The sequence below is a fragment of the Cucurbita pepo genome, chromosome LG02 (genome assembly GCF_002806865.2).
Source record: "Cucurbita pepo subsp. pepo cultivar mu-cu-16 chromosome LG02, ASM280686v2, whole genome shotgun sequence".
Lineage (NCBI taxonomy): Eukaryota > Viridiplantae > Streptophyta > Magnoliopsida > Cucurbitales > Cucurbitaceae > Cucurbita > Cucurbita pepo.
This window is the reverse complement of record NC_036639.1, coordinates 1,586,070-1,611,387: the sequence shown is the minus strand read 5'-3', so window position 1 is coordinate 1,611,387 and position 25,318 is coordinate 1,586,070. Positions and strand designations below refer to the sequence as shown.

The following is a 25,318-nucleotide window of genomic DNA, read 5'->3' as shown; positions in this document are numbered from 1 at the left end:
TGGATTCTTGTGGATAATTGGGGGAGGTGTGTTTTTTCTTTCTTTTTATAATTAATTTAATTTTTTAATATTAGTATAATTCATTTATTATGAAAATTAATTAAAAAATAAGAAAATTGTTAAAATTGGATTAGTCTTAGCTGGTAATTATAGCGACACATTCACTTTATGTGCGTAAGAGAGGGAGACGGAGGCGGGTTCCCTTTCCCCACATATTAACACCACTTGTTACCAAAAATACATAAAATAAAAACCACAAACCATATAATAATAACAATTATTATTTCATGCTTCTTAAAACATTTTAGACCCTCAAATTATATTAATTTAAAAACAAATTTAGAGCGATGAAAGATTATTCATTGAATCTTAGTGGATTAATTGTTTTGATTAAAAATTATTTATTAAAAAAACTAATAATATATTGATTAAAAATATATTCTGGATTCAGTCCTCCTGCCTCTACTTTAATTATATTCGTATTTTCCTTTTGCGTGCTTACTGATTAGGCATTAGTCGAGTGGGATTTTTTTTTTAATTATTTTTTTAATGAGAAATTTTGTAATTATTATTATTGTTATTTTTGTGCTTGTGCTTTAAAAAAGGTTGTAAATTTGAACTTGGCATTGGCAACCAACTTTATAAACGTACGATGGTTGCTCGTGTGCAGCACGTGTTCTTATTATTTTTATTTTAAAAGTGCTTTTTAAGAAAAATAAATAAATAAAAAGGTTCTGAGGTGTAATTTTGTGGCAGTGAGTAGCTGGCACAAAATTTTGGTTATTTATTATTTAATTTATTATTTTTTGTAACTTACTAATATTAAAATTATTGTAGCATTTAAAAAATTATTAAAGTCATATATATATATATATTATGAAATGATTGTTTCATTATTTATTTTAGTATAATTTCAGATATTTATGATATCAAACTTTACACAAAAATAGGTAAAAATTTAGTATTTGTAATAATTTTAATCTTTGAAATTTGTGACAATTTAATCCTATAAATAATATCAAAACGCGATTCGACGTTAATGCATTCTATCGATTTAATCTCGTTAAATGTTGTCAATTTTTTTAAGTAAAAATTTGAACTGAGAATTTTAAAAATAATTATAAAATTGAAAATATTAGACTAAATTGGTAAATAAAAATAATTAAGTAGATTAGAATAATGTAGTTTATTGGGCTTGGGCCAATAATTTTAGAAAAAAGCAAATACAAGGTACTAGCCATGTTACATATTTATTGGGCTTGGGCCAACATTTTATGGGCTTTTGGTCGTTATTCGTTTGGAGTAGTTAATGTTTGCTACTTATTTCAAGGTCTCGGTAACTTAATTTAAATTTTTTGAAATTCAACATATATCACGTGTTTGTGTTCCTATTTATTACAAAAATAAAAATCAAATATATATATATATAATCTTATAATAATTATACGAGAAAAAATCTAATTTTGTGTTTAAATCTTTCGTGAATTTTTTAAACTTTTAATTATGTATTTAAGAGGTTTATAACATGTTCGATATTTTTTAAAATGAATTAATTTTTTTTTAGTATAATAAGATAAATTTGTGAATTTTATAAAATAGAACAAACATGTTAATGCCAACTAGACAAAATAATAATAAAAATATTCAAAAGATTTGATGCTATTATTTATTTTTTAAAAAAGTTTTTGTCTACAATATTATTAAATACATATATTTGTCAATAGTCTTATTTAATTATATATATATATATTAATTTATTTTATTTTAGGTAATGCTTTATCCAACCACTCTAAAAAAATAAAAATTTAATTAAATTTTAAAACCCAAAGTAGAAAGTAAGTGGAAGTGTGCAGGAATAAATAACAATAAAATTATATTAAAATCTTCAACAGCCTTCAACTGCCAACAAGTACATTAATTAATTAATTGCCATAACAAATTAAAGTCAATTTTATAAAATTTTATAAAATCTATATGATATATATATATTTTTTATAATTTATGTAACACATAAGATAATACCTTAATTGATATAATAATGAAAATTATATCATAATATGTTTATGAAAAATAGAAACTTCTGGAACAGAGAGGAAGGAACCAAATGATTATAGTATTTCACTTTTTAATGTTCAATGATTTACTTACAAGGCTGGAAAGGTATATAACCTGGAAGGCCATAAACTTCTTGAAGGACCATGGCTGTCACCTTCATACATCAAGGACCAATCACAATCAAGGACGTGGACTTCCCCTACTACATGCCAAACCAATTAATTCCATTTTGTTCTTGTAATTGTCGGTGATAATTAAATCCCTATAAATAAAAAATAAATGAAAGCGATAGTAAAATCAATTGGAGTATAGTATATTTCTCAAATCATCATTTACGGTCGATAGTTGAAATCAATATGAGACTGTTTCCCTCGAACAAAATACATAATAGAGCCTCCCACGAGACCTCTTTATCTAGAACTCTCGTAACAGTATTTTCTTAATTGAGGCTCGACTTTTGCTCTAGAGCCATTGAACAAAGTGTTAGGATATGGAGTCTGATGCCGTAGAGATATATTTGGAAGATATTGGGTAAGAATCTGATAGAAATATATATGGTAGATATTTGGTATAGATTTGATAGAGATATATTTGTTATATTATATCTGGTAGGTTTAAACTATAGGATATTCCTATTTGTATTTTCTCTCTCTTGTTCTTTGGGTTCATCTTGATGAGTGTCTGCTGTGGAGCGATCCTAACAATTGGTATTAGAGCTAACAACTGATATCGATCCTAACACAAAGTACACAATTTATTCGATACTCGAGTCAACTTTGACTACACTTTCGAGACGCACATCTTTTTTGTGCAACACTGGAGGATTCTATGGGTCTGACTAAGTTAAAGTTAAAGGCGCAAAAAAAAAAAAATCATAAAAATTCTAAATAAAAATAAAAAGTTGCCAAACCAATAAATGAATGCCACGCAAGAATTTGAAAATGAAAAAGGCTAAATATAAAATAATAAAATATCATAAAAGTCCTTTATCCTAAAATAATAAGAAAAATTAATACTTTCTGTTTTCTTATTTATTTGAGAATTAATAATTAGAAACTTTTGAGAAAAGGATATAAATAAGGATAAAAAAGATTTTAATTAAAAATAAATAAATAAATGAATAAAGTGGTTCGGAAAAGGAAATAGACCGTATAAAACACAAGGGCTTATTTATGGTTTTGTTTGTTTCAGTCATAAAATTATTTGATAATTAACCCTAAAATTCACTCCGGAGGAGGAAATAAAGCTTGTCCCCATCGTAAAATCGCAGTTTCGTGCGAATTACAGAGAAGAAACAGTAGGACAGGAACAGCCGTCTAATTTGTACGCACTCACCGATTCTGCTTCTGTGTTCGACGATTTGATCGTTCAAACCAGCCCTAATAATCTCTTCTTCTTGTTCTTCGATTCTTATCTTAGTTTTGGATTTCTCTCATTGGCGGTATTTGTTTGAGCTTCAGTTGTGTGCTGAATTCATCCATGAGAAGCTATAGGATTAACGACGAATTTTGGATCAACGGCGGGGCTGCTTAGATGCACGTCTCTGGAGTAACGTTGGATCTCAATTGGTTCCTGCAATTGATATTGACTGTGTTTTTTATTATCTTTGGATTGCTGTACTTGGTGAAGAATACGGCCTCTAAATACTTTGAGGTCGACGCGAATTTCGAGGCTTCCGGCGGCGGAGGAACGGCGGGAAAAGGAGACTGTAACTCAATGTCCGGCGGCGCTGCTTCCATGGCCGATGCCGTGTGCGTCGTCTGTGGCAACAAGGGCTCGAAGAAGTGCTCGCGATGTAAAGCCGTTCGATACTGGTGAGTGGTAATCCTTTTGGTTTCAAACTTTAAATCAATTGCATTGGCCATTCCTGTTCAGTTAATCATTTAACCTTTTTTATATTCGGTTTCTATTTGTTTGGAGATAGTGGGCAAGTTAGGCTACAGCAACCCTTTTTCGGCTATAATTGTCTTAACCCACTTTCCTTTTCTTCTTCTTCTAAGCTTTCTCGTTATCCTCTTTATATGGTAACAGTGTACTTGATCTGTTCATATATAGATCCCATTTTCTTCTTATTTTTCTGAATTGTTCAATATTATGACAATTAAGGGGCTTGAATTGACTTTAAATGTTTGATTATTGTAGCAATTTAAATGTTCAATATTATGTTTGTGTGATTTATGGACTGTTTCGGCGAGTTTTTCATGTATTTGCTGTTCTTATATTTGTTTTGATGAATCTTTTTCGTTCTTAAAATCGTTTCGAATATAGTTCACCAACATGTCAACAAGTTCATTGGAAATCTGGCCACAAGACAGAGTGCAAGAATTTGCAAGAATGTAGGAATACAAATGATTGTGAATCTGCAAATAACCACAGGGATTCCAAAGCTTCTACGATAGCGAGCAAAAATTTATCGGCCATTGCGCTAATACCTTCTCATAGGGCCTCGAAACCTATCAAGCAACCGAAAGATGTATGTTATCTTCGTCTTTAGGCTAAATTTATGATGTGTTTGACTTCCACTTCGAGTGTAATTTTAATAATATCATAGCTCTAATGAAGTTCATCTTTATATTTGGATGAATCAGATTCTTTTTCCCTATGATGGATTTGTGAACCTCTTCTACTGGGATAAGTATGAGCTTCATCCTTGTGGACTCTTAAATTGTGGCAACAGGTTAGTATTCACTTATTGGAGTTAGATTCTATCTTTTCGATCCGTAGTTTTAGAAGAGGGAAAACGTAACTCGTCCTATTTCTTGCAGTTGCTTTGCCAATGTGGTTCTACAGTGTCTATCCTTCACAAGACCACTTTTTGCCTTCCTTATGGAGAAAGGGCACAGAAATGAATGTAAACGCCGTTTGACGTTTTTCCTTTTCTCGCCACCCTTTGGGCCTTCGTCCTCGTGTCCATAATTTAGCATTCTCTTTTATTCAGGTGTACGTGATGATTGGTGTTTCTTTTGTGAATTTCAAACACATGTTGAAAGAGCTTGTCGGAGTTCTCAACCCTTTTCACCCAATAATATTATCCATCGGTTGCCTAATCTCGGTGGAAATCTTGGTTATGGAAGGCAGGAAGATGCCCATGAGTTCATGAGGTATTTGTCTTTGTTTCGTAGTACGATATCTCTTGCTAACCATGTAGGGAAACATGCACTCTTCTTTGTAAGTTTAGTTAATTGTTAGATAATCTAATCGCTGACTTCTGTTTTACAGATTTGCTATTGATAGAATGCAACTTGCGTGCCTCGATGAGTTTGGTGGAGAGAAAGCTGTTCGTGCTCATTCCAGAGAGACGACCATTATACAACACATTTTTGGTGGCCAACTTCAGTCCCAGGTAATGCATTTACGTCGGTGCTACTATTTAGGTTCACTTTGAACCTTTTTTAACTTCTCCGTTTTATGTTGGCTACACTTTGGAAGAAGAATCCATTGATCGTTTGAACTAAGCCATGTTTAAAATTGTAAAACGACATATATTGAGATTTTGTCACTATCCGCCACGTGGAGCGATGTTTTTTCACCCTGAGCTTTGCGTGAGCTTTTATGTTACGCCCTGCTTTCTTTATAGTGTTTATATTTAGAGAATTCAATTGTTGTGTTTCGTTTTACGTACGGACTGGTGAAAGTATGATCAATTTTGATACTTCAGGTGGTATGTACAAACTGCAACATTGTCTCCAACCAGCATGAAAGTATGATGGATTTGACTGTTGAAATTCATGGGGATGCTGCATCATTGGAGGAGTGCCTTGATCAATTCACTAAAGTTGAGTGGCTGCATGGGGATAATATGTACAAATGTGATGGGTATGCGGCTCTTCTCTCTCTCTCTCTCTCTCTCTAGTAACAGGGTTTAACTGGGTTACATGAAGGCAAAGAGCCGCATACCTAACAAAACTATTTACATGAGGGCGAAGACCGCTCTTTTGATCGTTTTCAACTGGGTTTTCTGACTTATTAGTAATTGCATTTTCTTGGGGTTTGGTTTCCAATATGATGTTTGAATTTTGAGTCAGATCTTAAACTAATACTGTAACAGCCCAAGCCCACCACCAGCAGATATTGCCCTCTTTGGGCTAAACCCTTCCAGACTTCTCCTCAAAGTTTTAAAACGTGTCCACTAGGGAGAGGTTTTCGCACCCTTATAAAGATTGCTTCGTTTTCCTCTCCAACCTATGTTGGATCTCACAAATATACTTATCTAAGCTTGTGCGGGTGAAGGAAGAAACTCATCATATATTCTGTAGTTCTTGTCACAATGAAGAATATGTTAGGTCACCAATAATAATCTTAACTCATTGTTTATTTCCCCCACCAAACTAACCAGACTGTGAATTTTGTCATTATTTTTCATGTCATCCCCTACTTGTATATGATATGGATATTTTGTGTTTGTAGGTGCAATGGCTATGTGAAGGCGTCAAAACGTCTCATGATTAAACAGGCTCCTAATATTCTTACAATTGCCTTAAAAAGATTTCAGGTTGGATACCTTCTTTCATGTCTGATTTGGTCCTTAAGATTAAGAATCAGAGTATTTGGGTTAAATGTTGCATGGCCACCTTGAATGATAGAACCTTAAGTTAATGGATTGTGTCAATTGACATGCATTCATCCAGAAATTACTTTTTCTTCCCCCCTCTCTCCTTTTCTCTAGTACAAAAGAATTAGTTTTAGAACGGAAACAAAAACCGAGTGAGGTGAGGACACCGGAGAAAGAACTTCAGCGACGCTAAAAAGGCTTCTCAGCTAGTCGATAACGAAAGAACAAGTTATTCACACAATGCTCTGTTGTTGGAAGTTCAAAGAGAGATGCATTATATATCATCGCTCTTCTGATTAAACGCACCGTGTTTTCTTTATGAAAATTTCCCCCTTCCCTTGAGCTTCTGTTGGAACAATTTTGCAGAGTGGGAGGTTTGGGAAACTCAACAAGAAAGTAACATTTCCAGAGACTTTAGACCTTAGTCCATATATGAGTGAAGCGGGAGATCGTGCAGATGTGTACAGGCTTTATGCAGTAATTGTTCACGTCGATATGCTGAATGCTTCGTTTTTCGGTCATTATATCTGCTACGTTAAGGACTTTGTTGGAAATTGGTACAGGATCGATGATTGTAAGGTTAGTCCCTTTCTCTCTTTCTACTTGTACACAACAAATGCTTGTTTGCACTGCACAAATATTAATACTAATGAATTTGTATCTATACTCTGTTACGCACATAAACACGTAACCATTCGAGATTATATCTTCGTGTGCCTGTTATCGTTGCTGGAATTATATTTTAAATTTGATTTCATTGTTGCCCACATGCTGTATGTCTGCCAAAATATTGTGGTTTCTGTTCAAATTGCCAACACCTGTACTTGAAGGAATTCCTGGTTAGGGTAGGCAAATTATTTGCACCTGTTAAATTTTTTATACGAGATGCCGGGCAATGCTTAGTTGACCTAGACGTGTGAATATGAGCTACTAATCTTACGAGGCACTAAGTGAAATTAATATCCAACAGCCCAAGCCCACCGTTAGCAGATATTGTCCTCTTTGTACTTTCCCTTTCAGATTTCCCCTCAAAGTTTTTAAAACACCTCTGCTAGGGAGAGGTTTCCACACTCTTATAAAGAATGCTTCGTTTTCCTCCCCAATCGACGTGGGATCTCACATTGTAATCCTCATTATTTACAAATCTTATACCTTTGGTTACTGGAACTGGATAATGGTGGCATTGTGAGTCCTCGTCGTTAAAGCTGGAGTTTATTCAATCTATAGTTCTGTTTTGAACTCTGACTCCATCTGGAATGTATCCTTGTTTTGTGTTCAACAACATATGGAGGATTTGAATCCCTAACTTCGAGGATGATGAGTATATATGTCTTAATTAGTTCAATCATGCTCAGGTTGGTAGGGTGTATCTTGTTGATGTAATGCACGAGCTTTGATACTGGTTCTTTTGTATCGTTTAACATCTCATCAGAATATATTATATGTCGTCCGAGCCTAATATATTTTAACTTTCTTGGATGCCACTTACGTTCAGGTTTTTAAAGTTGATTTAGACGAGGTGCTATCTCAGGGAGCTTACATGCTTTTGTACTCTAGGTATATTTCTCTCTTCAGGATTGAGTTATTGTTTCATTGACTTTGCATATGGGTGAAAAATAATATATAAGCTCTCACATGAACTCTCTTGTTCATCATGTTCTTGATGGAGTAGGCATGTCTAACCATCCCATTTACTGATTTTTTTTGCAGAGTTCGCCCGCGATCTTCAAGCCTTCAAACCGTTGAATCTATGGGGAACGGTCAGCTACAAAAAGAGAACGTAGAAACGGATTTTTGCGTGAATGGGCGAGTTGAAAGTGCTGAACTAGAAACTGCGAATGGCGTTTGTTCGTCTGATTCCGAGTCGACAAATGGTTTGATGCATTCTGATAATTTTTCCAGGTCCCCTGACATTCAGCCACAAACCATGCGACTCTCTTATGAAGATATGGGTGGAGATACACTTGAGTTACCTACTTCGAATGGGGTTACTCGTAGGTCAGCTTTCGGAGTAACCGCTCAAGCTGTAAGGGATACGGTTAGTGACGTCGGAACAAGTCGATCTGTTCCAACGGATATTTAGAGTTCTCCTTTATTGTTGAATAACAAACCTTTGATCCTAGTCACTCAACTATTCCTATGGAGGTTTCTGGATGTTTCTGTGACAACGTCGGAACTGCAAGATTCGATTCAGAAGATACAGATACGGTTACGAGTTCTTCTAGTACAAGACGTCAATGTTCGTGTCAAGGCAATACATGGAGATGAAACTGTTCTTCCTCTCTTGGACCAAACCAGTAAACAACTGGCTGCAAATAATCAAAATATAACCATTCATTCAACGAGACATCTGCAGCTGAAACACACAAGATAAATCTGGGATCGCTCTGTCTCGGCTATAAGTTCGAAGATGCAAGCGGAACGACCCGAGTTGATGGGCAATGTTAAGTCGTAGAGATTGTCTCGCTGCCACCGCTCGCTCATTCATGTCTCCCAATCACCCAGACATCCTTAAAATGAGGTTTGAGCTGGGATTTTTTTTCTGAGGTTTCAGTATTAGCAGAGATCTCGGCGTCAATTACACAATGTGAAAGCCTGTAAACATACCAAAGTATGGATTCCCAAAATTCTTATGCAATAGGATTAGTTCTTAATAGATTATTTGGATAACTTGTTTTAGAGTTCAATAGAGATTAGGTTCTTAGTTTTTTCTTACAGAAATTTAAACTCATTTCTAATGAGAATGACCTCTCTTTTCTCCCTTCCCTCGTTCTATAGCCTTCGTAACTTGTTAGTTTCACGTTGATTAGTGAATGTTAGATGAACACGACTCTCCAAAATGGTATGATATTGTCCACTTTGAGCATAAGCTCAAAGCAAAGCCATAAGAGTTTATGCTCAAAGTCGACAATATCATACCATTGTGGAGAGTCGTGTTCATCTAATATGGTATCAGAACCATGCCCTAAACGTGCAATAGATTGGTAAATCCTCAAATGTCGAACAAAGGACTCCGAAAGAAAAGGAGTCGAGCCTCCTCAAAGGCATAGTAAAAAATGACTAACACTTTAAAAGAAAAAGGAGTTGAGCATCGATTAAGGGGAGACATACTTTGTTCGAGGGGTGGTGTTGGATGATGAAAGTCCCACATCGGCTAATTTAGGGAATGATCACGTGTTTATAATCAAGGAATACTCTCTCCATGCTGGATAATATCATACCATTGTGGAGAACTGTGTTTATCTAACAGTGAAAAGATTATGGACATTCAGTCTTAATTTGAGCATAGTTCGATAGAGTAACGTACAAAATACCATCTTACAAGTTAGATCATGCACGTTTGCTTTCGTTGACTTATCCAATGCTCATTTCCAACAAATTTGACAAAAAACCTAATACATTCTCAACGAACCAAACTGAATAAGATCGGTTGACAAAACAACTCGAACATTTCTCTTTTCAATTTTTTTTCCGATTTCAACTCGCACCCACGAAGACCCTAAGATAAGTAGTGACATAAAATTCCAAAAGAAGAACTTTAGAATATAGAATAATGATACACGAGGGAAAGGGAAAGGAAAAGAGAAAGGGAAAGGGAAAGGGAAAGGGAAGAGGGGGGGCCAAGCCAAAGCAGCCGAAGGCGCTGAAGGTGGGTTGACAAGCGGAGTGTGTGAAAGTAGTACATAGGACTGAGCGTAGGGGGCATCCAAATCTCTGCTTTTCTTCTCTTTTGTTTTCATACCAATATGCCAATGCCATCAAACTTACTCCCAACTAAAAACCAAAACAAACGCAATTTACGGCTTTTTCTTTTTAATTATTTTTAGAATTACAATATTACCCTTTACATTTCGTTTCAAACTTCAAATTTATGGAAATGTTGAATCAAAAGCCAACGTGATAAAACACTGAAGATATCTCAATTTTTTTTAAAATTACAATATTAACCTTGTCATTTTATTTGAAACTAAAAACGCACCCTAATGTTTAGATTGAAAATCAACTTGACAAAACTCAATTCTTATTAAAATTAAAATGTTATCATTTACATTTCATTCAGAACTAAAAAACCCATAAGATCGTTAGATCGAAAACATTATTTTAGATATTAATCTTTTATTTTATCCTAAAGATGTCTTGAAATGTTTATTAAAGTCTAAAACTAATATTAATAGATTTTTTCTTACTTTTTTTTATTACAAAAGTAGAGTTATTTTTTTTTTTTTTATGTACAAAGTTTGAGGCTAATTTAGAGAATAATCATGAGTTTATAATCAAGAATACTATCTCCGGAATGAAGCTTTTTGGGAAAGTCCAGAGAGCTAATACTTAAAGTGGACAATATCATATCGAGGGTCCTATTCATTTAACAGGAATTAGGCAGCTCTATCGACACTTGGATCGCTCGTGGCCTTAAAGATTCTTGGCGTTTTGACTTGGAAGCCACAAAGAAGAATAAAGAAATAAAGAAATAAAAGGAAATGAAAATGGGATTTTTGAGAGAGAGAGATTCCGTGAACGAGGAGAAGGTTATGTCAAAGCAAAGGCAAATAAATAAGTCGTCTGCTTTTTTGGCTGTCAAAATGTCAGCAACAAACAAACATATCCAAACCAAACAAAACGCCCCCAACAATTTATAATATAATCCTTTTTTTTCTTTATTTTTTAAAAAATAAAAAATAAAAAATAAAAAATAAAAAATAAAAAATGTATTTTAAAAAATGGGGTTGTCTTTGAAAAAAACTACCCTTTCTCTTACTTTGAGGCACAGACAGAGAGAAGGTTAAAGTAGAGAGAGAATGCAGAGTCACATGTGGGAAGGCATGGATTTTGTTTCTTACTTTCAACCCAAAATAATAATAATAATAATAAAATAATATATTTATTTTATAATTTTATCAAAAATATATGTTTTTTAATAAAATTTATTTGAAAATTTAACCTCGGGAGCATTACAATGGTATCAGAGCCAGACACCAGACGACATGTCAGCTTTCTCGTTGTTCCCCGAAGGGGGTAGACATGAGGCGGTGTGCCAGTAAGGACGCTGGCCCCAAAGTGAAGTGGACTTGGGGGTGATCCCACAACAATTGAAGGAAGGAAAGAGTGCGGGTCTCGATGGGGAGTGAATTGTGATGTCCCACATTGGTTGGAGAGTAGAACAAACCACCATTTAGAAGGGTGTGGAATCTTTCCCGAGAAGATGCGTCTTAAAGCTTTGAGGGGAAATACGAAAGGGAAAGTTCAAAGAGAACAATATCTACTGGCTGTTTGTGGATGGTTGTGGATATGATGCGTTACATTTACTATTTTTAATTTATAATTATTAAATTTTAAAATAAGAGATATTGAATTCATATTTCAGTCCTATTTATTAAATTTTGAGAATTTAATTATTAGTAAGAAATTATTTAGTATTAAGTTTTTTGTAAAAAAAATAATCAAATATTTGTAATAAAAATAAAAATAAAATAATATAGTCTATAAAAAAATGGAAAACTAAAAGAGATCATAATGTTTGACCAAGGAAGCAAAAAGAAGATAAATATTANCCACTTCTTCCTATTTATGGCCTAAACGTAAATTTACAAATAGATCCCCACTTTTCTCATAGATTTTTGTTCAAAAAGGTCAAAATAATAATTATTTGAAATTACAAAAATTTTAAAACTAATGTAAATATATTCATTATTTTATAAATTCATAACCATCCTCTTAATCAGTGGACATGAGTGTTGGATGATGAAAGTCTCATATTGGCTAATTTAGGGAATGATCATCGTATGTTTATAATCGAAGAATACTCTCTCCATTTCTAAGGGCAGCTACTCTTGGACTTTCGCCCCAGAACAACAACTCAACTACCTATTTGGAATGGACGGACCAGATGAATACTCCACGGGGGCCCTACTCGATGGGTTGAGCCAACCTCCAACTGATGATTTATAATCAAATAATATTCTCTCCATTTCTACTGTCATTGGGCCTTTGCCCAAGAACAACAGCCCAACTACCTACTTGGAATGGACGGACTAGATGAATACTCCACGGGGGCCCTACCCGTTGGGCTGAGCCAACCTCCAACCATTGTGTCACAATCACACTCTTGATGGCATCTCGAGCCTCTGGCCTCGGTTTAAGAGAAGGTTTTAGAAAACGAGAGCAGAAAGAGATTTTTGAAAGAGACGTTATATAAGCAAGTAAGAGAGTAACATCAACGGTTCGGTTCGGGACCTCCAACCATTGTGGAGAGTCGTGAACAACCGTTCAGGACCTCCAACCAAGAGAGCAACAACAACGGTTCGGTTCGAGACCTTTGGCCATTGAGGAGAGTCGTGAACAACGGTTCGGGACCTCCAACCATTGCAGAGAGTCGTGTTAATCTAACAGTGAGACTCCTAGTGTCACTCTTACTAAAAAAAATATTATAATTAAAAAAAAAAAAACATAGGAAACGAATCCAAAGCCAAGAACAGCGATGAACAAGAGTCAACTCAGCTTCTTCTGTCGTCCCTTTTACTTTATTTATTTATTTTCTTTTGTATTTACAAAGTAATTAAGAATCGTATTCCGTTGTGTATTCTTTTGACATTTCTTTATATTATTTATTTGGTTCCTTCTTGTATCCGCTCGTGTATTCGCCTCCGCCCCTCTTCCTCCTCTCTGTAACAAAGTGTCAACGCCTACAAAAGCCTCTACCCTCGAACCTTCCCTCTCTTCTTCCTCCATACTTTCACCATTCCCCTTTTCTCATTTTTCTCCTCCCCTCCTATGCTTCCTCCCTTTTACTTTCACCATTTTCAGCCCTCCAAATCCCATTTATAAGCCCCCTACACTCTCCACTTCACTCAGTCCCTCTCAACTTCCGCCCCATCGCTTCGCCCGCCTCTTGCCCAGGTGCATTATCTGATTTCTCTTCTTTTCATTTCGTCTTCTTTCTCCCTCTGTTGATTTCTTCTCATTCTGTTTCCATTTGCTTTGTTTTTACGCTGACTGTGAATTTTGGTTATGTGGATTCTTTTGGGAGTGTTCGATTATCGGGTCTTAGGGTTTGAGATCCGCTCGGCGGCGGGATTTTTACTTGGTTTCTTTGATTCGTGGATTTAATCAGATTTCTGCTGTTGTATTTCTGGATTCTGGTGCTTTAATTTGTGGAGTGATTTGGTTTCGAGTTTTTTTGTTGTTTTGTTCATGAGTTTCTTTCCAGATTTGGCTCGATCCATTCATAAGGGTTTACTTCTTCTCACGGATTTGATTTGAGATCCTTATTTTGGGGCTATTGTGATTGATTGAAACTGATAGATTTGTGTTTCTTTAGATAATTCGGCTAATGGAGCTTGGTGATGCTTATGGTGATTTGGGCGTGGAGATGACTCGGAAGAGAAAGAGAGATGATGAAGGAAACCTGTTGAGCAGCTTCTCTTTGGATGATCTCAATCAAGACATTCTCGAACGGGTGCTGTCGAGGCTACCGACCTCGGCATTCTTTCGCCTTTCTTCAGTGTGCAAAAGATGGAAATCGGTTGCAGCTTCTTCGAGTTTCAAGTATGCGTGCTCCGACGTTTCTGCACGCGATCCCTGGTTTTTCATGGTCGATCCACATCTCGATCGCTCGATTGTTTTCGACTCGACTGAGAAAAGTTGGAAGAAACTTAACTATCCACACGTCCTTCAGAGTCGTCATCATAACTTGATGCCGGTTGCAGCCTCTGGTGGTTTGATCTGTTTTCGCAATTCGTCGGGCAACTTTATTGTGTCGAATCCTTTAACAGGCTCATGTAGTGAACTTCCTCCTGTGGAACTTGACCAGAAAAATCAATATCTTCATGCCATTGTCATGAGCTCGGACCGTGACGGTTGCAAGGGCTCTTACAAGCTTATACTGGTCCATGGCCAACTTCCAAAGCTCCGGTTCAAAGTCTACCGTTCGACCACTGGTTGTTGGGACGACAATGTTACCTTGAGTAGAAAAGTTGACGATTCTATCGAGTTCAACTTCAATGATGATACTGTTGTGTACTTCCTCAGTAGAACAGGAAATGTAGTGTCTACAAACATGCAGAGAAGCCCATCGAAGCAGTACTCGTCGGTCATCGTGAACAAGAACGGGGAGGATCTCATCTACTTCATTAGCTCGTCCGGGACTATCATGGCTTGTAATCTCAACAAGCGATGCTTCGTGGAGTACCCCAGGCTCTTGCCTGTCTTTTCAGAGTACTCCATCGACGTAGTCGAATGTCGAGGTGAGATGCTAGTTGTTATGTTATCTGAGTTTCTTGAAACTGCAAGCCTTAGAGTTTGGAGATACGACGAGGATGCTCGAACTTGGCATCAAATTGCAGCATTGCCTCCTGCAATGTCGCACGAATGGTATGGCAAGAAGATCGACATTAACTGCGTTGGAGCTGGCGATCAGATACTCATATGCATGAACTCTAACGAACTTTATACGTATCTACTATGCGATCTCGTCAAGAATCAGTGGACCGAATTGCCCAAATGCAACATGAACGGTGAAGCTGTGGAGTTCATGTCTGCCTTTTCGTTCGAGCCTAGGATCGAGGCTCGTGTATGACACGAGAAGAAGATAACATCATTAACTCCAACTCGTTATTATTAATTTTTTCGAAAAAAAAAAAAAACAAATTGTTCTGTAAGCTTTCCTATTTGTTTCTGAATTCTTTGTTGATGGAATTCAAGAAGGTGAGAATAGAAGGAGAGAGAGAGAGAGAGAGAGAGGCTTCTGTAGATTCTTTTTTAATAACCTGCTGGTTAATATCCTAATAGTATGTCATTTTTACTGTTGAATTCTGTAACTTTCTTTTGATTTTTCAGTAGATGAAGGCTGTTATTACAGAGAAGGTAAATAATGCTTTACTTTTTTGTTGTGAAAAATTACCTGTTCAGTTGAGAAGTTACCTCAACTTTGCTGAGAATCTGCTTTTGAGTTACTCAGTTGTGAACTTTCATTCAATACAATAGCTGAATTGCAGCATAAGGTTGTACCTTTACTTTGAAAAGCGTGCAACATGAACAGGAAATCTCTGTATTGTTATCTTTGTCAACAACCTCTCAACAACCTTTCTTCCCTACAATTAGTTCTAAGTTCATCAAAATGAGTATTAGGGTAAATAACGTCCGAGAAGTTGGGAGTTAGTGTGACGTTTGTCACGATCATGCTTGTCCAAGACGTGCTGCCTATAGCCGTGTGCAGATGTCTTAGTCATGCTTGTTCAAGACGTATTGTCCATGGTTGCATGTTCGTTCAAAACTCATTTTACTTGCTTTCATATATAGTTAAGTTCTTACTATTAATGTTGTGTTAGTACAGGTGTGTACGGCCACGTCTACACCTACTAGAGCGAAAATGTCAATTCTTCATATTCGGTTTATATGCTATCAAAACTGTGTGTAACAACCCAAACCCACTAACAGATATTGTTCTCTTTGGACTTACCGTCAATGCACATAAAGTAACCTAAATTCTCGAGATATCAAAATCAATTTTAATATATTTTTGTTGGCCAACCAATAACATACTCCGAAAACAATTTAGAACTATTTTTGAAACATCGGGCCTAAATATGTCAATTTTGTAGATTACAAAAATATAGCAAATTTAGGGAAAAACTTGCTTTACATATTGAAGTTTAAATTAAATTTGATAAATCTTAAAATTGAAATGATCTCGAGCTCATAAAGTAATATATATATATATTAAAAAAGAAAGAAAGAAAACTGAAACCCTAAATTCTTTTAATATCATAACAAAGGATAATTGAATATATTCATCGCTACGGATACATCCACGTGTGGGATCTGGCGGTTGCAGATCGTCAACATTGTAGCGTCGGCCAGGTCGGATTCGTGCTTTTGATTGCCCCTTCGTCAAGAAATTCTCCGATTCATAGAGATTTCGAGTTATAAATTCGCAAAGAGGAGAAAATTTGTTATCAGACGAGGAAGAAGAAATGGAATCGGAGGATTCATTGATATCAAGATTGGAGGAACTGCAAAAAGACTTGAGGAAGAAACAGAGATTCGAGGAAGCAGTTTCCACCACTATATCTCTTCTTCAAGATTGCTACCCTACTGCTTCTCCTTCTTTACGCAAATCGGTCCTTCATCTTTCCCCTCTTTTTATTAAATTTTGTTGTCTTTCGATAGTTCTTGATCTCTCGTTCATTCCAATGTTCCATTTCGTGTGAAATTGTCTCGTATTGTTATTTTTCTTGTGGAATTTGTAATTTTCGTGAAATCTTGTTGGTTTCTACTAGTACGGTGATTTATCATTTCGTTTGATTCTTAATTTTTTCTGTGGAGTTGAATTGTTGATATGTTAATGTTTGATGACAGTTCTATTCCGTAATTTGCCGAGTTGCTACAGTATTGAAGACAAGATATACGGCCCCAGGGTTTTGGTGTTCTGGTCTCAAGCTTTTTGAGGTTTCTTTGAGTCTGGTCTCTGATCCTTCTGAGAAACAACAATTACAGGCTAACATAGCTCACGCCAAGGAAATTCTGCACCAAATTGACAATCCATCTTCACCGTCACAACGTACTTCAAATGGAGGTACTGGTTTAGACACATTTTTTTTGTTAAATTGGTTGGCTATTTGTTCAAATGTAAGAATTGAAATGTTCTTATGATGATTCAGGCTATCTTTTCGAGGGCCATCTCACTGTTGATCCGGAGCCACCCCAGCCCCAGTGGCTGGTGCAATCGAACCTCTTGACAGCCGCTGCAGCTACGCTATTTAACGCTGAATCTTCTCAAGCTCCGGTTGACAACAACAACAATTCCGAGAATACTACTGATTTCCTTCAAGCGGTTATTGAAAATCTAGAGAACGCTGTAGATGGGGTAATGTTTATTTCAAGTCTCTCATGATTTCGTTCCTTGGGGCCTTTTTTCAAGTAAGCAACTGACCTTTCATCGAGTAAAATGAAGGGAAAACGAAACCATTCTAAAAAACAAGCCTAACAAAAAAGGTAGTCCAAGAACTACATACAGAAAGAAGCTTAAGTTTCTTTCTTTTTGTTTAGCAGTGATATTATAGTATGAAATATTGACTTAAACCTCAACAATGCCTTTTCTTCCCCAATTGCTAGGAATAATTCATGTGTTGGGTTTTATAAATCAAATTAATATCCACACTCATGTATGTGAAGAAGGGAGAGTTTAAAATGTAAAGAAAAGATTCAATGGTGACTTCTAGATTCGATGGTGATTACTACGCTACTTTATCATATCGTACTCATAGCAAGTTTATTGTTTTCGTAATTGAGAGAAAATGAAGGATGTGCATTGGATCAGTATCTTGGTTCAAATGTGTATGAGTTGATTCCTGTTAGGGGTGTACGGTCCGAGTTGGGTTGGGTTGAGGGATTTTTTTTGGACCAACCCAAAAGTTTGGGTTTGGGTTGTCGGGTCGAATGTACACCCCTAATTGTTGTTACCATTTCCATAAGATGTTGCACACTTTGTGGATATCCATATAGATTGGATAGTTCGATTTGTCGTGTCTTGGCTTGTGGGATTCTGGTGGTGCTTGTTGCTAATGCTGTTGTTTCAAATGCTTAAACCATTTGAGTACCTGCATTATAACATATTTGTTCTGTCTATTTAGTTCATGGATTTGGAAACGGTTAGCGGACCTCCGAAAGTTCCTCCTGCAAGTAAAGAAGTCGTCGAGAAACTTCCTGTAATTACTATAACAGAGGAAGTTCTTGCCAAGCTAGGAAGAGATGTACAATGTGCCATTTGCAGGGAAAACTTGGCTGTTGATGACAAGATGCAGGAATTGCCTTGCAAGCACACATTCCACCCACCTTGTTTGAAGCCATGGCTGGTAATATGCTAACTTATTGATCTCTCTATATGCTTAAAGCCCATTCTTTCTTAGTTTAAGCTCTCCCTGTGCTAATTGATTATAGGATGAACATAACTCTTGCCCGATCTGTCGACACGAATTGCCCACCGACGACCATAAATATGAGAGCTGGAAGGAGCGAGAGAAGGAGGCAGAAGAAGAGAGAAAGGGAGCTGCAAATGCTGTTCGTGGCGGCGAGTATATGTATATTTGAATGCCATTGCATTTTCTTACTATCAGGTAGTCAATTACTAAGTGACGTCTAATAAGGCTATTTCATATGTGATTTCTTTGAGACGATATTGGAGCTTCAATTTTTAGCTAGTCTTCTATAGTTGAAACCACATATAATAGCTTATCACCTCTGCATCTGTCACTAGGATGTTACACTATATATGGTTCTGTTGATTAGATGATAGGGCTCTGTTGTGCGTCTCGCACCGATGCAAACTACTACCCGCCTTTGTTAAAGGTTTGGTCAGAGTACTAATGTGAGATCCCACATTGATTGGGGAGGAGAATGAAATAGAAATATTTCTTATAAGGGTGTGGAAACCTCTCTTTAGTAGACGCGTTTTAAAACTGTAAGGTTGATGACAATATGTAACGGACCAAACTAGACCAGTATCAGAGCTAGACACTGGGCAGTGTACCAGTGAGGACATTGACCCCGGTGAAAGTGAGGTGAATTGTGAGATCTCATATTGTTTGGAGAGGACAACAAACCTTATAAGGGTGTGGAAACCGGATGCATTTTAAACTTGTGAGATTGACGCCAATACGTAACGAGTCAAAGCGAACAATATCTGCTAGTGGTGAACTTAGATTGTTACAATTAAAATTCGAGTTTATGAGAATAATATCTAATAGAAAAGGTATATAGATATTGGGGTTTGTGCTTTATACATGAGACATGAGCGAGTTTGATTGACTTGCTATGTAATATTGTTAATCTGAGCATGTTAGAAATGTTAGTATCAAATTCGTATTTCGAAACTCTTATGGGTAAAAACATTATCATAATTTACTTTATTAGAAATAATCTCCAAAATGAATTAATTTTATATCTTTAAATGGATAATTTTGATTAAATATATTATGATTTATGTTTATATTAGTGACGTAAGCACAATTTAGTGAGTAAACACATTGCTTACCAACCATAAAATTGGAGTTAAAACTCGCAAAAGGATTTATATTCTTTTTAAGTAAATATTTTTATTCAAATATTTAAAAACTACAATAATTTTAAATTAAAAATAATAAAATATCCAACTGCCTTTGGGGCCAAATAAATTTGTGCGGTTCAATTCAGGAAATTTTCTATCCCGCTCTAATTTTAAGGAAATGAATCGGGCGTCGTGGCCGAATCATTAGCATAAACATGGCTTCGTTCTTTTAAGCATTGTAATCGCCACAGAACTTTGGTCTGTACTTCCATTGGCGTCGGAATCGCATTCCCACGCAAAATATGGAAACATCCGTCGCCTCCGCCGCCGGCGCCACCATTTTGTCGTCCTCTTCTGCCGTCTTTGGCCGCCGATATCGACGGATTCTCCTATCCAACAAATATAACAGACGCAAATATACTCTCAAGAGAAAAATTGAAGATTGTTTTCCCCTTTCCACTGAATTTTCAGGTCAAACTGCTACACTGGTATCGGGAACTTCACTTGTTTCTATGAAGACGATGATCTCGAATGGATATGTCGGCAGAGGAAGCAGTAGAAATTCAAATATCAACAAGATTTACAAGCGATTGGAATCTTGTTTGGTGGTACCGCCGCCAAAAGGTAAGCTACCTCGCGCTATCATCAAGTTCCTCGGCGGCGCTTTCATCGGAGCTATTCCTGAAGTTACATACAGGTTTTTTCCCTTCCATTCCTCCATCGTTTTGCTTATTTTACTTCTTCTTCTTCTTTTGCCCTTTTCTGTGTTGTTTACTGTTCCGACTTTCTATTTTGGTGCAGCTACTTAATCGAGCTTTTGGCAAAGGAAGGGTTTCTGATAATCTCAGTCCCTTACAACGTGACTTTCGATCATGCTGATGCTACGAGACAAGTTTTTGAGAGATTTCATGCTTGTTTGGACACCATTTTAGCTTCCGGATTGCCCGATGAAGATATTTCATCTGCTCAACTCGTTAATCTTCCTCTATTTTCTGTGGGACATAGGTGAGTCAACTCGTGACTATTCGTCCTCATTACCATAGATAGAAACGCTGAGGTAATTTCGTTTTTATTCTTTAATGGTAGCAATGGCGCTCTTCTTCAAGTACTCACAGGGAGCTATTTCGCTGAAAAGATACCGAAGGTTTGGCTTGCTTTTCTTCTGGTTTTGGTTATTTAGTTTGCTTGTGGAAATGGAGTGGGACACAACTGACAAGCTAATCACTATCACTTTGGTATCTGTGATTATCAATTTCTATGGTTGTGTGACATAATATTCTCATTGTGGAAGGCTAATGCTATAATCTCCTTCAACAACAGGCCAGCAACAGAGGCTGTTCCTTACTTTGAGCAGGTAAATTTGGCATAGATCATTGTTTATCTTTTGTTGGATTTCATGGTTTCTTTGCTGGCCCATGCATGCTCCAAAGGATAACACATTTTCACTTCTAAGAGTGACCTTTTTATGGAAAATATACCAAATTCATCAAAATGAAGCTTCTGAACATTGTTTTTATCTATGAATTTCTTTGTTTTATTATCTACTTTTTATAAATATTTCAAATTTTTAGTCAAGTTTTGAAAACTAAAAAAAAAAAGTAGTTTAAAAACTTATTTTTGTATTTGGAATCTAACTAAAAGTTCAAATATTTTCTTGATAAAAATTAAAGCAATGGTGAGAAAACAAGCACAAATTTCAAAAACAAAAATCCAAATGGTTATCCAGTTGTACTTACCTTAAAAGGTGTTTTTTTTAGATTGTACAGGAAGATGGATTACAAAAACTTGAGTAATTGAGTTAACCTATGTTTTGTAGGATTATGATTTACAATAGTTGGTATGTAGTTGAAAATGTAAGTTTTATAAGTTTGAGTTTATATAACTGGACATCGTGTAGCATGTGGGATTAGCAAATCCGTAATGTGCATTAGGCAGATCCACCAAAATGTAGCTCTAGATTACACAAATCTAAGCTGTGAGCCAAATACATTTTTCTTTCTGGTAGAACCAAATTTGTTCTCCCCTGCAGTAGGAATGAACAAGGACTGAAACAGTGTATAAAAGTAATGCTTGCACAATTTTGTTGATAATCTTCTTGTCTCTTCGCCCTGGGAACCTTTGCTTTTCTTAAATTTGTAGTAAACGTTTGATACAATGATCTGATTTAGGACTTTTATAAACTTTTCAGATTTTTCTAGTTTCTTTCTATTTATGGAACCTGATAATACTTATGATTTTTCTGGATGAGCATGGTCTGGAAATTGAAGCGTAGCATTTCAAGGAAGTATAGGTGTGTTATAGGGAGTATGGACTGATATTTGATTTTTTTTTTTTAATTTTATTTTTTCATGTCTATTTCCTTGAACTAATTGAATTTTCACTTTTAAAATGATACTTCATGTATTTGTACATATATGCTGTTGCTTGATCCAACGGTAGAATGTAGCGATCTTTCACTTCTAGATTTCTGAGCAAGATTCATTGCATGTTGCACGGTAAATTTTGGTTTTCTTGAAGATTAAAATGGGATGGTGGGGTGGGGTGGGGGGGATTGCATAGACCATGTCATAATCCATAATCAGAGCTAATTTAGTTTGTTCTTGGTTTCTTTCATGTATTGGGCATGCCATTGAGGTAGACATCAAAGAGTACTGTGCATGTCATGAGCTACTTTGTTCTAATTGATTGAAATGCTTGTCTATACAGTTGGGCCCTTTAACCAGTCAGATGATGCCAGTTGTACAAGCTTCGCCAGTTTACTCAATAGCTAGGAGTGTCTCAGGTACCATCTCTTCTCAGCTTATGCTTTTTTCGTATGCTTCTCTTGTACTGTAGTTAGGAATTTGCATCCTTAATCAGGAACTTTGTTTGCCTTCCATGCTTAGATAAGATCCTCTTTGTAGCCACGGTACCAAGTATTTTAGAGAGGAAAATGAAGCATTCTTTATAAGGGTGTGGAAATATTTCCTTAGCAGACACATTTTAAAACCTTGAGAGGAAGTTCAGAAGGGAAAGCCTAAAGAGGACAATATCTGATAGCGGTGGACTTGGGTTTGAGCTTGGGCTGTTACATATCGTATGAAAATCTTCATCCGATAGTTGAAGGAGGACATGTAATAATTTGAAAGGACTGACCACCCCAATTATTTTGTGATACCATATATTACTCTTTTAAGTTGCTATATTCGAACTTACTGTTTCAGCAATCAAGTTTAATTGCTTAGTTTTGAGCCTTCAAAGGGATTTAATACCTTGCAGTGCTATATGAACTTCCCATTGATTCTGACTAGAGCATATGCCCATGTTGATAAAGCAGTATTGGATTAATCGTCAGTAGTTTATGGTTGAATACAAAAATATATTGAAGATTCTGACTGGAACTTGTTCTCACTACTTCATGCCGATTCACATCTACCCTTGTTGTTTTAATTATTACTTGCAGCCTGTGACCAACGCATATAAATGTATTCTTCATCGTTGATATGTTTATGTTACTAAAACTTTTGTTTATCCTTGTTCATATGCAGAGGATGCATGGAAGATGTTGCTTGATGCTGCTGGAGCTATTGTTCCTGACAGAGATCTAGAAGTCTTGAACTCTCTGACCAAATTTGTTGATCAGTTACCCTCAGTAGTAAACCAGGTAATTGTGCAATTCATTAAAAGTTCCATTTCCTAATGATGAAAAAGAAGCCGGATTTTAGAAAATGAGATGATTATGAAATGGGGGTTTAGAAATTGAGTGATCTGTTTTTGATTGCATAAACTATGCTCTATTTCATTAGATGACAGAAGGGGTATCAGAGTTCAAGCCAACTCCATCTGAGAATCGAGATTGCTTCAAGTGTTCTTACAATGTCCAACACACACTCCTGGTATGGTAGCTCTCAAATTTGGATTGTTGAGTACATATATGCTTCTCGTTTGTCTGATACGTTCTTTCGTTTCAGGTGAAGTTCAGTTCAGACATGATTGATGAGACAGATCTACTCGAAGAAACTCTGAAACCACGCGTCGAATCTATTAACGGCACGATCGAGAAGATCCAGTTAACCGGTAACCACCTCACACCATGCATACAGGTACACTTTCATCACTCATTCTTCGGTTATTGTTTTGAAGTTTTTGGCATTGTAACATCTTTGAGAGCTGCCAGCAATCAGATTATGCAATTCAAAACCACAAGCCAGCTAAATAAGCACTTAATTTCTCTAAATCTTTCACTAAGAACACTTCCGTAAAGCCCTTGCTAATCAACCTCATATATCCCACTCGACCTTTTAAATTGATGCATCATACTTTGGATCTCGTTTATGTCATAGTATATTTATCTACGGATGGACTTGTGAATCAAATTAAGATTTGTTTGCAATGATTTTTCGAATGCTTATGAAAATCATTCCAAACCGGACTTAGTTAGTAACTTGTTATTAAAGATATTATGAACCACGGACCCTCCATAATAGTATGATTATTGTCCACTTTGAGCATAAACTCTCGTGGCTTTGGTTTTAGTTTCCCCAAAAGGCCTCATACCAATGGGAGATGTATTCCTTACTTATAAACTTATGATCAACCCCTTAATTATCCGATGTAAGACTCCTCTCCCAACAAAAGAATGTTGTAAAGATTAAAGTAGTTTACACGAAACCAATAGTTTATACTTAGTAGTAGGAGGGGAGAAGTAAGCAAAACCAAAAGAAAGATTAAGCAACTTAAAAAGGAATTTAGTTGAAGTTTTTTGTTCTAGATTGTAAGGGGATTTCTGAAGATGTGGTTGTTTTATTGTGACCAGGAGCCAAAGTGGGAGGTAGGTAAGTTGTACACTCCTGCAGATGCGGTTGCCCAGGCCCTTAAATCTGTATCCTTGAATGAAACAAAAGAGGTTGCTAAAACCTTAACCAACTGGTTTCGACGTTTTGATGAAGCCTAATTCTAACTCATGTTTATATTCCTCATATGAATGTGAATGTTTCTGTAAACATTTTGTCCCTATGAATGAATTAATTTTTGTTAGTTTAGAAGACAAATAGATCTGATCCATTAGAGAGCTCCAATTACAGTGCTACAAATCCAGTGGAGGCCCCATATTCTCTGAGTAAGACGTTTGAATTCTATTTAATTTTCAATATTCATCTATATCATCCAATTGTAACTAAATTTTTTACTCTATAGTTGGGTGTTGGGTGGGTTACTTTGCATTAAAACTTAATTTAACTGAACTATATACTCAAATAAATGTTTTTAGAGGTTTAGGTATGTAACGCTCCAAATCTACTGCTAGCAGATATTGTCCTATTTGGGCTTCCCCTCAAGGCTTTAAAATGCATCTATCAAGGGAGGGTTTTTACACCCCTTATAAAGGGTGGTTTGTTCTCCTTCTCAACCAATGTAGGACATCACAATCCACCCCCTTCGGGGTCTCTTTCCTTCCTCCAATCGATGTGGGACTGCCCCCAAATCCACTCCCCTTTGGGGCCAGCGTCCTTACTGGCACACCGCCTCGTGTCTACCCCCTTCGGGGAACAACGAGAAAGCTGGCACATCGTCTGGTGTCTGGCTCTGATACCATTTGTAACACCCCAGAGCTACCGCTAGTAGATATTGTTCTCTTTAGCCTTTCTCTTTCGGGCTTCCCCTTATGGCTTTAAAATGCGTCTACTAAGGGA

The 25,318-nt window shown here is 36.3% G+C and overlaps 4 protein-coding genes across 5 annotated transcripts; all 4 read left to right on the top strand.

The window, feature by feature from the left end:
* The first annotated feature begins 3,257 nt into the window (after positions 1-3,257).
* On the top strand, positions 3,258-9,371 carry LOC111788136 (ubiquitin carboxyl-terminal hydrolase 18-like). The gene is made up of 11 exons (XM_023668355.1): positions 3,258-3,869; positions 4,324-4,528; positions 4,644-4,732; positions 4,821-4,906; positions 4,994-5,156; positions 5,275-5,398; positions 5,714-5,871; positions 6,463-6,547; positions 6,974-7,186; positions 8,103-8,164; positions 8,318-9,371. The coding sequence occupies exons 1-11, from the start codon at positions 3,589-3,591 to the stop codon at positions 8,688-8,690; spliced, it is 1,839 nt and encodes a 612-aa protein (XP_023524123.1). The 5' UTR covers positions 3,258-3,588; the 3' UTR covers positions 8,691-9,371.
* A 3,871-nt stretch (positions 9,372-13,242) lies between these two features.
* Positions 13,243-15,468, top strand: LOC111788195 (F-box only protein 13-like). Of its 2 annotated transcripts, none has more exons than XM_023668461.1 (2): positions 13,243-13,504; positions 13,926-15,468. In XM_023668461.1, the coding sequence occupies exon 2, from the start codon at positions 13,938-13,940 to the stop codon at positions 15,180-15,182; it is 1,245 nt and encodes a 414-aa protein (XP_023524229.1). In that variant the 5' UTR covers positions 13,243-13,504; positions 13,926-13,937; the 3' UTR covers positions 15,183-15,468. The 2 variants fall into 2 exon arrangements, with proteins under 2 accessions (XP_023524229.1, XP_023524230.1); XM_023668462.1 differs by having other exon boundaries at positions 13,915-15,468.
* A 924-nt stretch (positions 15,469-16,392) lies between these two features.
* On the top strand, positions 16,393-18,933 carry LOC111788249 (E3 ubiquitin-protein ligase AIP2). Its single transcript, XM_023668548.1, has 5 exons — positions 16,393-16,725; positions 16,964-17,180; positions 17,266-17,471; positions 18,238-18,459; positions 18,545-18,933. The coding sequence occupies exons 1-5, from the start codon at positions 16,579-16,581 to the stop codon at positions 18,692-18,694; spliced, it is 942 nt and encodes a 313-aa protein (XP_023524316.1). The 5' UTR covers positions 16,393-16,578; the 3' UTR covers positions 18,695-18,933.
* Positions 18,934-19,821: 888 nt separating this feature from the next.
* LOC111788191 lies at positions 19,822-24,679 on the top strand. Its single transcript, XM_023668452.1, has 9 exons — positions 19,822-20,346; positions 20,451-20,654; positions 20,736-20,793; positions 20,941-21,003; positions 22,356-22,431; positions 23,177-23,292; positions 23,435-23,524; positions 23,600-23,731; positions 24,445-24,679. Exons 1-9 carry the CDS (start codon positions 19,952-19,954, stop codon positions 24,580-24,582), a joined length of 1,272 nt encoding a protein of 423 aa, XP_023524220.1. The 5' UTR covers positions 19,822-19,951; the 3' UTR covers positions 24,583-24,679.
* Positions 24,680-25,318: the final 639 nt, after the last annotated feature.

What these genes read in the sequence shown, in the direction of transcription:
- LOC111788136 (XM_023668355.1), top strand. Translation starts at nt 3,589, where the DNA reads ATGCACGTCTCTGGAGTAACGTTGGATCTCAATTGGTTCCTGCAATTG. An exon ending in CTATCAAGCAACCGAAAGAT is followed by an intron (nt 4,529 to 4,643) that starts GTATGTTATCTT and finishes TGGATGAATCAG; the next exon opens with ATTCTTTTTCCCTATGATGG. An exon ending in TACATGCTTTTGTACTCTAG is followed by an intron (nt 8,165 to 8,317) that starts GTATATTTCTCT and finishes TTTTTTTTGCAG; the next exon opens with AGTTCGCCCGCGATCTTCAA.
- LOC111788195 (XM_023668461.1), top strand. Translation starts at nt 13,938, where the DNA reads ATGGAGCTTGGTGATGCTTATGGTGATTTGGGCGTGGAGATGACTCGG.
- LOC111788249 (XM_023668548.1), top strand. Translation starts at nt 16,579, where the DNA reads ATGGAATCGGAGGATTCATTGATATCAAGATTGGAGGAACTGCAAAAA. An exon ending in TAGAGAACGCTGTAGATGGG is followed by an intron (nt 17,472 to 18,237) that starts GTAATGTTTATT and finishes CTGTCTATTTAG; the next exon opens with TTCATGGATTTGGAAACGGT. An exon ending in CTTGTTTGAAGCCATGGCTG is followed by an intron (nt 18,460 to 18,544) that starts GTAATATGCTAA and finishes AATTGATTATAG; the next exon opens with GATGAACATAACTCTTGCCC.
- LOC111788191 (XM_023668452.1), top strand. Translation starts at nt 19,952, where the DNA reads ATGGAAACATCCGTCGCCTCCGCCGCCGGCGCCACCATTTTGTCGTCC. An exon ending in AATAGCTAGGAGTGTCTCAG is followed by an intron (nt 22,432 to 23,176) that starts GTACCATCTCTT and finishes GTTCATATGCAG; the next exon opens with AGGATGCATGGAAGATGTTG. An exon ending in TACCCTCAGTAGTAAACCAG is followed by an intron (nt 23,293 to 23,434) that starts GTAATTGTGCAA and finishes CTATTTCATTAG; the next exon opens with ATGACAGAAGGGGTATCAGA.